The sequence below is a fragment of the Oxyura jamaicensis genome, chromosome 2 (genome assembly GCF_011077185.1).
Source record: "Oxyura jamaicensis isolate SHBP4307 breed ruddy duck chromosome 2, BPBGC_Ojam_1.0, whole genome shotgun sequence".
Taxonomy (NCBI): Eukaryota; Metazoa; Chordata; class Aves; order Anseriformes; family Anatidae; genus Oxyura; species Oxyura jamaicensis.
This window is the reverse complement of record NC_048894.1, coordinates 145,259,141-145,272,961: the sequence shown is the minus strand read 5'-3', so window position 1 is coordinate 145,272,961 and position 13,821 is coordinate 145,259,141. Positions and strand designations below refer to the sequence as shown.

Genomic DNA, 13,821 nt, shown 5'->3' with positions numbered 1-13,821 from the left:
GGCATCTGAGCAAAACATTCAAAGAAAATTCAAGCAAAAGCTAGAGAGTAAATATGTTTACAATCTCTTTCTAGTTACACATATAGCACATGATAATAACGGGCTTTTTCCTCCTGAATCACAAGATGTTGCACCAACGAACCGAAAGGCTGAACATTTCTTTTCTCCTCTGTAGTGCACGGGTACAGATGGCACACTAAACACACCACAGAAATTAAAAATTAACTGAGTCAGGCATTTCTGTTAACAGTTTCCGTGCTGTGCACAGCTCCGGGCACGCAGCACCGAGCGCTGCTGCCGGTGGTGACGGTGGGGATCCCCTTGCACCCGCTGGGGAGCCCGGAGCAAGCTGCTGCGGGGTGCAGGGCAGCGGGGGAGCTGGGAGCAGCCCTGCGGGGCACGGGTGGTGTGGGACCATCGCAGAGGGGCAGGGACACTGTGGGACCACCGGAGAAAAGCAGGGGTGGTGTAGGACCACTGCAGAGGGGCAGGGACAGTGCAGGACCACCGCAGAAGCTCAGGGATGGTGCAGGACCACCGCAGAGGGACTGGTATGGTGCAGGACCACCGGAGAAAAGCAGGGGTGCTGTGGGACCACCACAGAGGGGCAGCGATGTGCGGGACCACCGCAGAAGTGCAGCGGCAGCACTTTACTCGTGATTTGGGTTTTTCCCCTCCCCACTTGCCACCCTCTCCCAATTCTTCCCAGGCTGGGCAGCCAGCAGAAGGTGACCCCGAGGTGGGGGTGTCCAGCAGCAGCCCCCCGACCCCCCCTGCAGGGAGGACGGACCCCGGGGTCCTGCAGGCAGCAGGGCAGGTGCTGGGCTGCCAGACCTCCCCCGTCGCCCCCCGGGGACGCCCCCCACCACCTGCCGGGGCACGGCGAAGGGGACAAGGCGCCTCTTACCGCAGCTGCTCGCCGGTCAGCAGGACCTCGGCCATGTGCTCCAGCTCCGCCGCTTTCTGCTGCATGCTGCTCATGCCCTCCTCCATCGCCGCCGGCCTAAGGGCACAACACCGCCGGCTGAGGGGGACCGGCCCCCTCTCCGGGCTTCAGCGCCGGGTCCCCACAGCCTCCAGCCCCCTGTCCCCACCTGCAGGGGACAGGCAGGTCGCCGTCTCGCCTGGCTCCCCCGAGTGGCGCCGGCCCCCCCGGCAGTCCCCACACCCCCCCAGCCCGCCCCGCTTTCCGTGTTATTGTGTCACGGGCGGGGAGAGAAAACGCACGGCGGCGGCCGCCGAGGCAGCAGCGTCCCCCCCCGGCTGTCACACGGCGGGGGAGCCGCGGCCTCGTCCCCACGGGAAGGGGACGGTCCCGGGGGGCTGACAGCACCCCCACGGGGAGCCCTCGGGGCCGGGTTTTGCCCCTCAGGGGGCGATGGAGCCCCCCGGATTACCCCAGCTTGGTTGTTGACAGGACTCCCCCCTCCTCCCCCCCGTTCACCTCACCTCTTTGTCCCTCAGGCGACGGAGGGTGCAGAAGCCCTGAGAGGGCTGAGGAGAATTTCTGTCAGAATTCAGTCTTGGCGGTGGGAAGTCAAGTAGCCAGGTCATGTGCACTGCTGGTCAACATTTCTGATAGGAAAATAAATAAATAAAACACGCCGGGATGGAACAAAGTCCAGGACAGTGGTCCAAAAAAGGTTTTCACTTACAACTGCGTGCAGTTATGATACACCTGGATCGCTCGCCTCCTGCACGCCTTCACACACTGTGTGTGCATGGAAAAATTGCGTGTGTTTGCATTATTGTCATCATTTCAAGACCATGACCATAGTTTCTGCACCAAGAATTAGGAGGGAACCAAATGAACCTGGTACAAGTCAGGCTGAAAACAAAGAGGAGGAGGTGGCTCTGTGCACAGCCCCCAGGAGACTGGAAGCATTTATTACCAAAGGAGGCTCTGGATATACAAGAACAGACTTGGAGTCAAGGAAAAAATGGACAAGTACTTGGAAAAGAAATGTACAGAGGGTTAGTAAGCAGACAGCAGCCACATCCAGCTCAGGAAATTCCCTGTGCTAAAAATAATTGGAAGCTAGGCAAAGTTTAATATATGCTTTCTCTGCTGTTCCCTAACAACTGCTAAAGCCACTTGTGAGATGAGCATTGGACCAGATGGACCTTTGGTTCAAGCCTGTGTACTCGTTTTAGTGAATGTCTCATTGTGTCTGAAAGACCCCAGTGATCTGTGGATGGCAAAGGGACCAAACCTGAATCTGCCTTTGTGTCATCTGCGGAATGGGCCAGGGAGGGAGGACACCTTGGGGTGTTCAAGCACTGCAGCTTGAACTCGTGAATTCAGAAGACATCAATTTAATCTGAATGCTTGTGAATACCCCCTAATTCCACTCAATCTAAAACATATAAAGAATACATTCACAGAGCTGGAAACAAAAAGGAATTGAAACAACCATCTCATCTGACCTTATCTTTAAGAAAAAGAATTTGCACAGTAATTTTTATCAAGTGCTTTATCACATGACGGAAGCAAAGAAATTTCAAGAGAATGCTATTGTACATTGCAGACCATTTCTACGTAACCCCTTGGCTCCATCAGCTGGGTTTGGCTGATTGAGCCGTTCTCCACCTCTAAAAGGGGGAAATGCCACCTGCTCTGCTCTGCCTGCTCATCCTTGCATGGTGCCTTTTGCTAATTTTCACACTTTCAGGACCTCTGCTGCAGTTCAATTCACTAAACAGGCAGAAAAGTCACATAAAGTGGATTGCTTCTGAGCTAGTGAGCAGAGCTGTGTGGATGGCTATGGGATCCCAAGAGCACTGGAGCTGACACAGAGGCAGGGTAGGCCTGGGCTGCAGGGAGCAGGAACAAAAGAGGAGGAAGAAGGAGAGTAAGAAGGGGAAGGATCTGGCCTTAGGCAGTGACAAGCTACCAGCTTGACTCCGTGTGCATGTGGAACTGCAGCCTGAAATGCATATCTCTCCTTCCATTTCAGATTATTCTTGCAGGTCAGTGTAATTTCCTGTATTGAATTATTTAATGGTTATACACTACCATGTTTGCCTTTGTGCACTGATATCCCATTTGTAATTTGTTCCACGTGTTCACAATGAAATTTCTTACAGCTACAGTGTGCTTAAGAATAAGGGATTAGGCATCAGTCACCCCAAATCTGATGTCACTCCAAAATGGCTGACTAATATAAACCCAAAGGGTCACAGTTCAGTCAAGGGCCAGTAACAAGCCACATAAAATAACACATTTGGATGTTTGTAGCTTGTATGTTTTTAGTGTACAGACTGCTATAGAAACATAAGATTAGCAAAAGATTAAACTGTCTTGAGCCTCCTTCCCAGGGCAGAATGGCCACCAAACCACAGCACGCACTGAGTCTGACATCCTGGCAGCAAGGGTGCTGAGCAGGGGAAAGACTCTGAGGTAACCTCTGGGAAACAGGATGATTTTTATTTATTTATTTTTTAATAAACATAGAAACAAATTTAAGGAGTCACTCCTTATTTCAGATATGAATGCATACTTGAATTTTACCTCAGCACAGCTGGAGTTAAGTGATGTTAAGGTAGCAAGCGAACACTGAGCCATTCCTCAACCAGGAGCATGGCAAAGCTTTGAGCTGGAGCCCTGGGACATTTTCAGACTCACCCTCCGCAATAACAAGGGTAACAAGAGCTGCTTAGGTCTGGTGGAGAGTTGCCACCACAAGCATCAGGGGAAACTCAAATGTCTTCCAGTGACTTGAGGCTCTCTGGCAGACAGCACGGCCCTAGGCTGCACAAGGAGATGATGGTCTTCTCCGGGACACGATGCAGAACAAGGACGTTGTATCCGAGTCCTGATTTTAGAAAGCATCCTAGTCATTTGTATAAACTTTGTTATCTCATTGAGTAAATGTACAAATGGTGAAACATAAATGTTTACAGAGCGAAATAAGGATATTGCATACAGAACACTGTTTAAAGAATATTGCATCTGTGACCTAACTTTTGACCTGATAAATTAATCTGAGATTCGATAAACTAATTCTTTAGTCCCACTAATTAATTTTATGCAAGCTTAATTTAAAGTGAGACATTCACATAAAAAAATTACCAATATTCATATGCACACTTCTCATTCCTGCTCTGGCATTGTTAGCATAAGGTTGTTTGTATTTTCCTTGCTGGGATGACTAGAGCTATTGAAACAGGAAAATAACAGACAAATCATTAAGGCATTGATTATCTCATGCAAAAGATGGTGAAGCACTTCAAGGAGAAAAGGCATTAGCAGGTGAGCTCTTCGATTGGTTTACCATTTGTTTTTTTTCCTGACATCTTTTGTGTAAGAGCCAGCATTATGTAAACCTCAAATTTAAAAAATACTTGCTTCCTCTCTTGCTGAGGAAGACATACAAAATTGGGTTTGGCCTTTAAGTAGACCTTTTATTTAAGTAGCTCTTGCAACACTCCTGAAAAATGAGTGTGGGGGCTTTTTTCTATATTCCCATGCTTATTTGCAAAGAGAAGTCACTTGTCTTTGTGTTTCAATTGGTTAACTTCCTTAGTACCGGGGGCCTGGCAAAGGAAACCAGAGGAACTACCAGGTATTGTCCAGTCTGCCCTCCTCTTTTCATGGTACGTACAATAGTATTTCCCATTCTTGGCAGTGCATAGATTACATTCATTGCTGTTCATTTGCTGCTCTGAGTTCGAACAATTTAACTTGTCTGCTAGAAATTGGTCAGAAGAATCAGTGCTTTTGTGATTCAAAGGGCCGAATGCATCTGGCCAAGCTAATTTTAGTCTTGTGATAAACCACAGGAAAAGTTAGTAAGTTTTCAGGAAAAAAAAAAAAAAAAAAAAAAAGCATGTTGTAAACTTCTCTTTTTCTAATATAACACTCAAGTTCCTGCAAAAGCCACCATGGTGAGAGAACAGGAGGGTTTTATCACAACCCATCTAACATTTCCACACTTGAGTGAGACTTGTATCTGTTCAGATTCTTACATTTCATGTGTCACTGGCTGGGAGATTGTTATAATAACAAGTTGAAGTGCACAGAAAAAGGCATTTTGATCCTGAGATATGCAGAGATGATCTGTAAGGGGCTTTCCGAGCCCCTCAGTTTTTTCATTTTGTGTTAAATGTTCAAGTATTGACTGGGCCAAAGATAGTGAGACCCCTGTGCAGGCTGATGGCTAAAGCATGATCATGAGATGGGCGCATGTTCTAGTGCTTGCTCCTGTGAATAGAGAAATATTTAATGCAAATGAACAGCTTCAAGAAAAAAAATAGAGAAAGAAATCTATATGAGACCTGTAGACTCAATAACTCTGTTAACAATACACTCTGCTAAAGCATTTGTTGTTACCCGATTTTTAACTGTTTTCTGTGCTCTCAGTGATGATGTTTGTTCTGCTACACGAGAGTATCTATAAGACTATGTACCTACTAGACATGGAATCATTTCTAATTTCTCTTATTTTGCATTTTCAGTAGTCTTGTAACAACTTCTAATTTTGAGCATGTACTGGGTCTGGCTGGATGTTAACTTTCCCTGCAGCAGCCCATACAGTGCTGCGCTCTGCCACCACAGAGCATCACAAGACTATTTCCCTGTCAAAAGGCACCCGTAAAACTGGTGGAAATCTTAATCTTTGAAGACTTCATATGCATTTCCATTAGTTATTTTATTGTTGTTTTTGTTTTGCTCTCAATTTATTCTGCACTTAACTGACAGTAATTATGAACTCATTCAGCCTGCGCTATGCCTACGTCACTTGTTTAGCCCAGGTGGTAGTGCAAGACTTTTTCAGTATCCAGATTATTGCACGGGCTGGGGGTGTGACTCAGCTGGCAAGTGCGCCTAACAGCTGAAAAGAAGCTTGTTTCTAAACCACATCCCAAGCGTGAAGACAACACCTACTAGCTAAATGGTAAGAGGCACCTTCTTAGGCTGTCTCCCAGCTATATCTGTGCTAATGTGCTCTGATATCTGGCTGCAAGATCAGTAAGTTTTGCTTAAACCACCGTGGCCTGAACTGACAGTTTGCCTCTGCACTGTAACCACCCTTGAACACAGGCACTTTTTTTTTTCTCCCTTGAGAGGCAACACCTAAGAGCTGAGATCCAGTCTAAGGCATTGTTCCCTTACTAGTCCTTTGCTACCTATTTCTACTTCTCCACTCGAGTTACTGTTGACTAACTGTTGCCCTCCCCAGAGTGCCCACACTGCTGTAAGCAGTCTGGCTCTTCCCTGCCCAAGGGAGCGCACCGCAGGGATTGAGGGAGCGAACAGGAGGTGTGCGCCTATCTGCAGAGGTATTTTTCTGGTGGCTGGAACAGATACAGACAGGCCGATGGGCTGCCAAATAGCTGCTGCTCCGAGGTAGGCTCCTACCCCCTCAGAGTGATGAGGCATTTAATAAAGACAAACACTCTTTGTCAAGCACTACTCCACAAAGCAGAGGTTTCAGCGCTGTCTCCATCATTAACCACATCACATCCTGCCGTTAGGTAAGGCTGTGCAGCGCACAGACAGCCTGGTGCTAGGGAACGTCTGCGAGTGAAGCTCTTCCTCGGGTTGGTGGACCTCAGGCACAGGCACAGCACACTGCAGTCGTGCCACCACCATCTTGAGATGTCCAAAACGCTACAAACCCATGGTGCCGCTCGCCTCTTCTGGGATGGTCACCACCAGCAGCTATTCTGGCAGGCCTAACTCGTCTCTCGATGTCTGTGAAACAAACCGTTTCCAGTAGGTATGTGTATCATCACTCTGCCACCCTGTGGTCCTTTCAGGAAATTAAGTGCGAAAATGCTGATCAAGTAATTGTGAATTGGTGCTCGATAAAGGCAAAAGACTGTTAAATGAAGCTCATAGCAATTGTGTAAGGGAATCATCTTTAGATAATACAATATTTGCATAGGAGTGCAAACACATTCGTCCTTGACTCCATCATTTATTTCTCTCCGGAGTGAACTGGAGAGAAATAACTACCCAACGTAGTCAATTAAAAAAACTAAAGCCAGTAAAATACTAGATAAGTCAATATTATTTTACAAATGTGCCTTGCAAGTAAGTGTTTGTCCTGTGTTCTCCAAGTATTTACAGATCTCTTGGAGCGCTGAAGCAATGAAATAAACTCACTAGAGCATGCTTCTCAAATAAAGATAGTGCATTGCACTGAGATATTTCAACATGATCAGATTTGACCAGTCCTTTATTGCACTAAAAAGAAGGCACGTAAGGTGCTACAGAGCACCAGAAATCTTTACAAGGAAATCTGCTGCAGCTCTGCGTCAGGGAAACTGGGTACCAAAGGAAGTGGTGGCAGGAGCACCAACAGACACAGCTGCGATGGAGCAGAACCATAGCAAGGTTTTCTCATAAGAACAACTCTTGGCCTATTGAAATACAGAACCTGTTGACAATATTGCCAAAGCTGATCTGTAGTAGGAGCATTGTCCTGCTCTCAACATTTCAGCAGGAGAAAAAGAAAATAAAAAGCAAAAAGCATCAGAAAATCAGTCTCTAGTTGTTATGTCTGGAAAGAAAACTTCACCAAGCTGTGTTCACCCAGGAAAGTGGTGTTAAACAAGAAAAAATACAGGAAATTGATGTGGACAGGAATGGGGAGGAAGGATAGTAAGAACAGAAGTGGGACTTGAAGAAAAGAGGGGGAGAGAATCAGACAGGGAGGAGAAAAAGCTGGAAGAAAGACAGTAGCAACAGAGCCAGGCTGAGATGGGAAGTGAGAAATACATTTCCTTATTTCCTTTGATATTTCTCCCATTCAAATCATTAAATCTGGGGGGAAGACTCATCTAGCTCTCCAAGGAGGGCTTGAAGGTCAGTATCTCATCTCAAGCCTCACACAGCATCTCATCTCAAGCAGTTCAAGACGAGAGCAACCTCATTATCCACTTACCAATTCCCTGAGGAAAAGCGATTCTGTTAGGAAAGGTCCATGCCAAAACTGGTCCCAGAGCTTCCAACACCTCGATGTGGGAAGATGAGACGACAAGGATCCCTCCTCCCTGTACAGGCAATGAAATTATTTTCTGAGTTGAGAGGAATTGCAGATCTGAGAGGCCATCACATCTGATGAACGAAAACAGAGTTACTTCTGTTGGCCAGGTTGTAGCTTACCCCATGATGCCAAATTGTTCAGTATCTCAAGACACGGGTATCCCTTGTGATACACTCACTACTAATCGTTACTCACAGAGTTGTAAGAAAATTCCAGTTGCTCATTGGCACAGTGATTAAAATTGAAAAAAAAAAAAGGGGGGGGGGGGGAGTTTATCCCCATGACAATCTCTAGCATTCAGCAGCAGGAGAAAAAAAAATGCAGACAGTTAGGATTTTCAGAATAAAATATTTATTGCAGAGATGCCTACAGGGTTTTTTGTTTGTTTGTTTGTTTTTGCAGTTTCTTGTCAAGCAGTCAAGCAGATGGTTTGGGACTAAAAAGGAGTAGGGACTAGATGGTCTCCTAAATATTTTGGGGCACAGGATAGGAAGAGAATAGCCTGGTCCAGGAATAAAGTGAAGAATGACAGAATTGAGCTAACTGGTAGTTTTTGGCAGGCTGAGGTTTAATTATTCAACACGTATGAGGGTGATGCTAGAATGGCATTATGGTCCTTGAGGACACTGAGGATGAGGAGTGCTCCAGCAGGTGCTGCAGCTCACCGCCAACATTTTCAATGGACCATCAGAAGTAGATACGCCACACACACGGTGACGTTAGAGAGTTGGGATCATTGTATGAAACAGCCAAATGTTGCATATAGTGTTATACTGTAGATGTGAACCTAGGTTACATTGGATTAAATTCCAAGAATTCTTCAAAGCAACGAAACAAGATGTTACCAAACTTCTCAGCCTTTGATTTTTGAATTTTTATCCTGCTGTTTTTGACTGTTATTTTCCTGTGTCAATATACTTCTCTGTTGCATACTCTTTCACCAATGGAATATTGGATGCACCTTCCTGATTTACTTATTATTTATTATTTTGCATAACACGCTGTATTTTACCTATGATTTTTACATTGTTTGGTTTTCCTTTTTAATTTTAGACTCATACAGATGTCATAGACCTGTTGTCTGCAGAAAGTTTTGCTGGGATCTACTTGTACTGCTTAGCCCTAGCAGTGTCTCAAAAACTAATAAGACGTTAACTGCAAAAAGCCACTTTCTGAGATTACTACTATGCAGACAGCAGTTAATCAAGAAGCAAGGCCATATGATAACTTGCCAGATGACAGAGAATTATGTTTATTATGTCACTATTAATAAGGTCTCCAGACTGAAATTTAGCCATAAAACACTCCACACAGTATTAAAAACAAAACAAAACAAACAAAACACTAACAAACAAAAAAAACCATGTAATTCCATTTATCCATTATACTTTCTTAAGTGTTATTACTTGCAGCAACTTTTCTATTTATGAATGCCAAATAAAGAGGTATACTGACCTCCGAGATACTAATGATAATACAGTTCCAAATAATTCTAGAGGTGGGTGCATTATGTGATTAAATACAGAGGGCATGCGATAAAAGTATTGCTCTTAATTTTGCCAACAAGCAGTTGACCCTGAACTACATTTTTTGCAGTGGCGGATGTTCTCTGAAGATCTAGCCAGAAAATATGGATGAAGCAAAAAGCTTTCATGGTGTACTTATGCAGTAAATGACGTGTATGCTTGATTTAAACTCTGTCCCTATAATTAATATGTTCATGAGAAAATCCATCCTGTTCTTGCATGCTGATGTTAGCAGAAATCACAGCACCTTGCCACCCGTTTCACCAGTGTTTACACTCTGAGGACACACTCTATAACTACAAATGTCCTTGCTAGCTGGCTGAGACTGAGGAGAAGCTGTGAATGCAGGTTGGGTACCAACCTGCTCAGATTTACCCTACCGTACCGTGGACAACATCAGTGTGGCATGACTGACCCTCTTTGCTTGCAATTACATAGGGCTACGCTGGCCTGGAGAAGAAATAGGATAGCAAGGGAAGAGGTATCTGAGCTCCACCTGTCTTGTAAGCACGGGGCATCTGGGTTTTGTGCTTGTCCCAGCTACGCACTGTGATACTCTCAAACCGATTTTCTAAATGTATTGATGGTGTTTGCTCCCTGAGGTATTTCCACATGTGCTCTCTGGCTTTGTGCTTGGCTTTGTTCTGCAGTGTTTCCAGCACAGAATCAGTTTTATGTCAGTGAGATATTCCAGGCCACCGTGTAGTTTACACAAATATTTAGGTTTGTTTACACCTGTTTGTTCTCTCCTAATGTGAATGTAACTGCTTTGCATCTCCCTGTTGGCTTGTTAAGATGGATGAGAAAGTGCTTATCTGAGGTAGCAATGAGCTACCTGGGTTCTCTACTAATTGGCTGAAATTTTCCCAGTTTGAGTCTTGGACTCATCTCTTGCTTCGTGATGCTTTGCTGGCTGACACCATCTATGACTGTTTTAGTGGGACACGATAAGAGACATTAATCAATGCCTAGAACATAGAACATGCGAGTCACTGCTATTTTACCTATTTATTTATTTATTTATTAAAAAGGAATAAAAGTAAGTCTAACTCAATAACCAACTCCAACAGAGAGAGAAGAGTGGTTCAAGGGGTCTGAGTTTATTTAGGGTCCCAAGTTACAGCTAAAACCAGAATATTGTGGTTACTCGGGACAAGCATCACAAAACCAGCCTTTGTGAATTTGTCCAACTCATGTGGATCACACTCATTTTGACCTTCACAACACCCCACAAGTTCCACGTGTTGTATGGAAAGGTCTTTTCTCCTATGATCCATAACTTGCTCATTTTAGTGGTATTGTCCAGTTCTTATATTTGAGACAGAATAGATAATATTTTTTCCTTATATTCTTAATTGCTTATACATCTCTTGTATCTCTTTTCTCTATATTTGTCAAGCTGAAATGATCTAATCAATTCAATCTCTTTTTCTGTGAAAACCTGTCTGCACCTCTGACGTACCAGGAGGCCCTTTTCTCTGTCTCCTCTAGTGGTTTTCAGATGACAATGACATGCTTTGTTCAAGATAGGTGTGTGTCATGGATTTATACAATGGCACAATTATATTTTCTCTTTGATTCTGTTTGCTTGTTTGTTTTCTTATTATCCTAAGAAGGAGATGTAGTGCGCTCATTGTACATGGCTGTTCTCCCAGTGTCTAACAGAAGTTCATGACAGATGCTGAAATGGCATTCAGGGGTCTCCAGTCACACCTACAGCTCCAGCTCCTTTGACCATCTTCTGTGTTGAAACATGATGGACACATCCACTGACAGATATTTCAAGCAATGAGAAATGTTGTTTAATGGTCAAAAATGTAACATGCACACTAATTTTAAATACTGCAGATGGCATTTCAACAGAAAAAAAATAAATCCTTGATTTAAGTTTTGTAAGGCTTGAATAAAGCGGAGCCTCTCGTGGAGTAATTTCCAGCAACTGTAACTCTGAATTGTGTAATTATCATCAGGCTGATAATTTGTTACAGTATTCAACTTCAGCACTGTGCCAGTTTTTCCAGTGCTGGCTGTTATCTTATTATCACAGCTACTTATGTTGTACTTTGAAGGTCACTCAGACATTTTTACTGTGTGCGTCTTTCTTTGGCATTTAAACACCCCATTACATGTTGCCCAATTTTCTCACACGTTTTATTGTAGTTCCCAAGTACGTGAACTGAAATTGGAAGTCATCCTCCCGATGTGGTGCCTGATGACTAGAGGTGACACCGGTGAAGTGTAGTGTTGTAGCAGATGTCATGTTATCTCACAGTTCATTGTCTTATATCTTCGTTGTGGAGCTTTGGAGTTATTTGAATTTACTTTCTTTGGTTTGTCACAGCTGTCCTTGATTTATTTTGCTGTTCACATCCTTGATGTTTGAGCCCTGGGAAACATTATACATTGCCAAGAACTTCAAAGGCAAGACTGTAATAATCTTCAACAATCCATTTAATGTTTTGCTAACTTCAGTCAATGCTAGTCAACCAGATTCCGTTAACACCAATTTTCATTAACATTAGTCAATTGAAAAAGTACACCAAAGCTAATGTTGCTTGCTACTTGACAGACAGGCGGGACATATTTCTGCCTCCCCTCCCCAGCCCTGCTGAGGACGCAGGCTGTTCAGCACTTCAGTTCTCCTTCTCACACTGAGACCTGTCACAAGAGGCGTACCTCTTGGCTGTACACCTACAGCAGTTAACAAAGCCTCAGCTGTGCACTGTGGGGGACCGATGTGAACTGGAGATCAGTAAAGTAAAGGTAGTAATGATAGGTGAAGTAATATCCTCAACTCTTCCATTCCGCTATAGGTGAGTCTCACCTCTGCTTGTAATATCATAGAATCATTAAATCATTAAGGTTGGGAAAGACCTTCAAGATCATCTAGCCATATGTTACATGCTCCTGAATCTTGACAATTTCAGCTCACCAGAACACCTCAAACTGAAAACAGCACTCATTTAAACTGCAGCAACTCCAGAGCAAGTAAATAATCCCACGGGACTGTTATAAAATAATTTCAGGATCCTACAAAGCTCCCTTAGCATAACATGCATTTTCTTATCAATTGACAGCAACATTGACTGCTCAGTGTCTCCTCATTCTCTCTGCAATCTACATTCATTAACTGATTCACCTTTGTTTCAAGAAATGAACTTTATGAGTTCCAACTTAAAAAAAAAAATGTTTGTAATTCAAATATACAAACTCCATAAATTTGTATGTTGGATTCAGTTCCTTGATTTCTCTTGAAACTTTTTTTTTTTTTTAAATTCTACAGAGTGAAAAGTAAAAAGAAGAAATGGGCATGCAACTTAATTGAAAAAATTACACAGATTAAGGTATAAATTAAAACCAACTTAACTGAACAGCTATTTAAACTGTTAGTAACTGTGTGAGCATTTACTTGGTAGAACAGTGATTTTCTGGTTTAGTTTAGAGGTGTGTTAAGAACAGACTTACATTGAAGCAAGGTGTAATGAGGGAGAATTAGATTAGAGGTTTGGAGGAAATTCTTCACTCAGAGGGTGGTGAGGCACCAGACCAGGTTGCCCAGAGAGGCTGTGGATGCCCCATCACTGGAGGTGTTCAAAACCAGGCTGGATGAGGCCCTGAGCAACCTGATCTAGTGGGTGGCATCCTTGCCCATGGCAGGGTGGTTGGAACTGGGTGGTCTTTGAGGTCCCTTCCAACCCAAACCATTCTGTGATTCTATGAAACTGAAGTAAGACTGTACACATACCAGCTTGTACCTATGCATTACTAGAAACCAACATAAGCTAAAGTGCCTCAGGTTTTATATGTACACAATGACTTGACTACCATGGTCCCCTGAAATATAGCATGAAAATATGATAGATAGCTGAGTTTGTGAATGAGCAACAATGCTGGTGATAGAGGTAGCTCCTTTGTTATTTTAGTGCAATTTTTCTCCAAGGCCAATTCCTTGGCACTACTCAAGCATGGGACCTTCTGAAGGCAGACAATATCCAACTCTGTCACGTGTAACAGCCATTGCTACCTGCCAGCTGGGTACCCAATCCATTGGCTCTGTCCTGTTGTCCAGGTCATTTAGTTCAGGCTTATTCTGAGCACAGCAAGACTCTGCAGACAGAAACATGAGATGTAGGAGTACAAAGGAGTACAAAGGAATACAATTTCCAGTTGAATATGAGGGGGCACTTCTTCACTGTGAGGGTGACAAAGCACTGGAACAGATTTCCCAGTGAAGTTGTGAAGTCTCCTTCTCAGGAGATATCCCAGCCCTGCCTGGATGCCATCCTGTACAACATGCTTTA

At 44.0% G+C, this 13,821-nt stretch overlaps 1 protein-coding gene across 1 annotated transcript in view; it reads right to left on the bottom strand.

Moving 5' to 3' along the window:
• DEPTOR (DEP domain containing MTOR interacting protein) overlaps positions 1 to 1,598 on the bottom strand; it is a 76,648-nt gene extending 75,050 nt beyond the window's left edge. Inside the window, exons 1-2 of the mRNA XM_035318037.1 lie at positions 1,450 to 1,598; positions 908 to 1,003 (exon numbers count right to left, since the gene is read on the bottom strand). Coding sequence (XP_035173928.1) covers positions 908 to 993 — 86 coding nt within the window. The 5' untranslated portion in view covers positions 994 to 1,003; positions 1,450 to 1,598. The remainder of the gene's footprint in view (positions 1 to 907; positions 1,004 to 1,449) is intronic.
• Between the last annotated feature and the right edge of the window lie 12,223 nt (positions 1,599 to 13,821).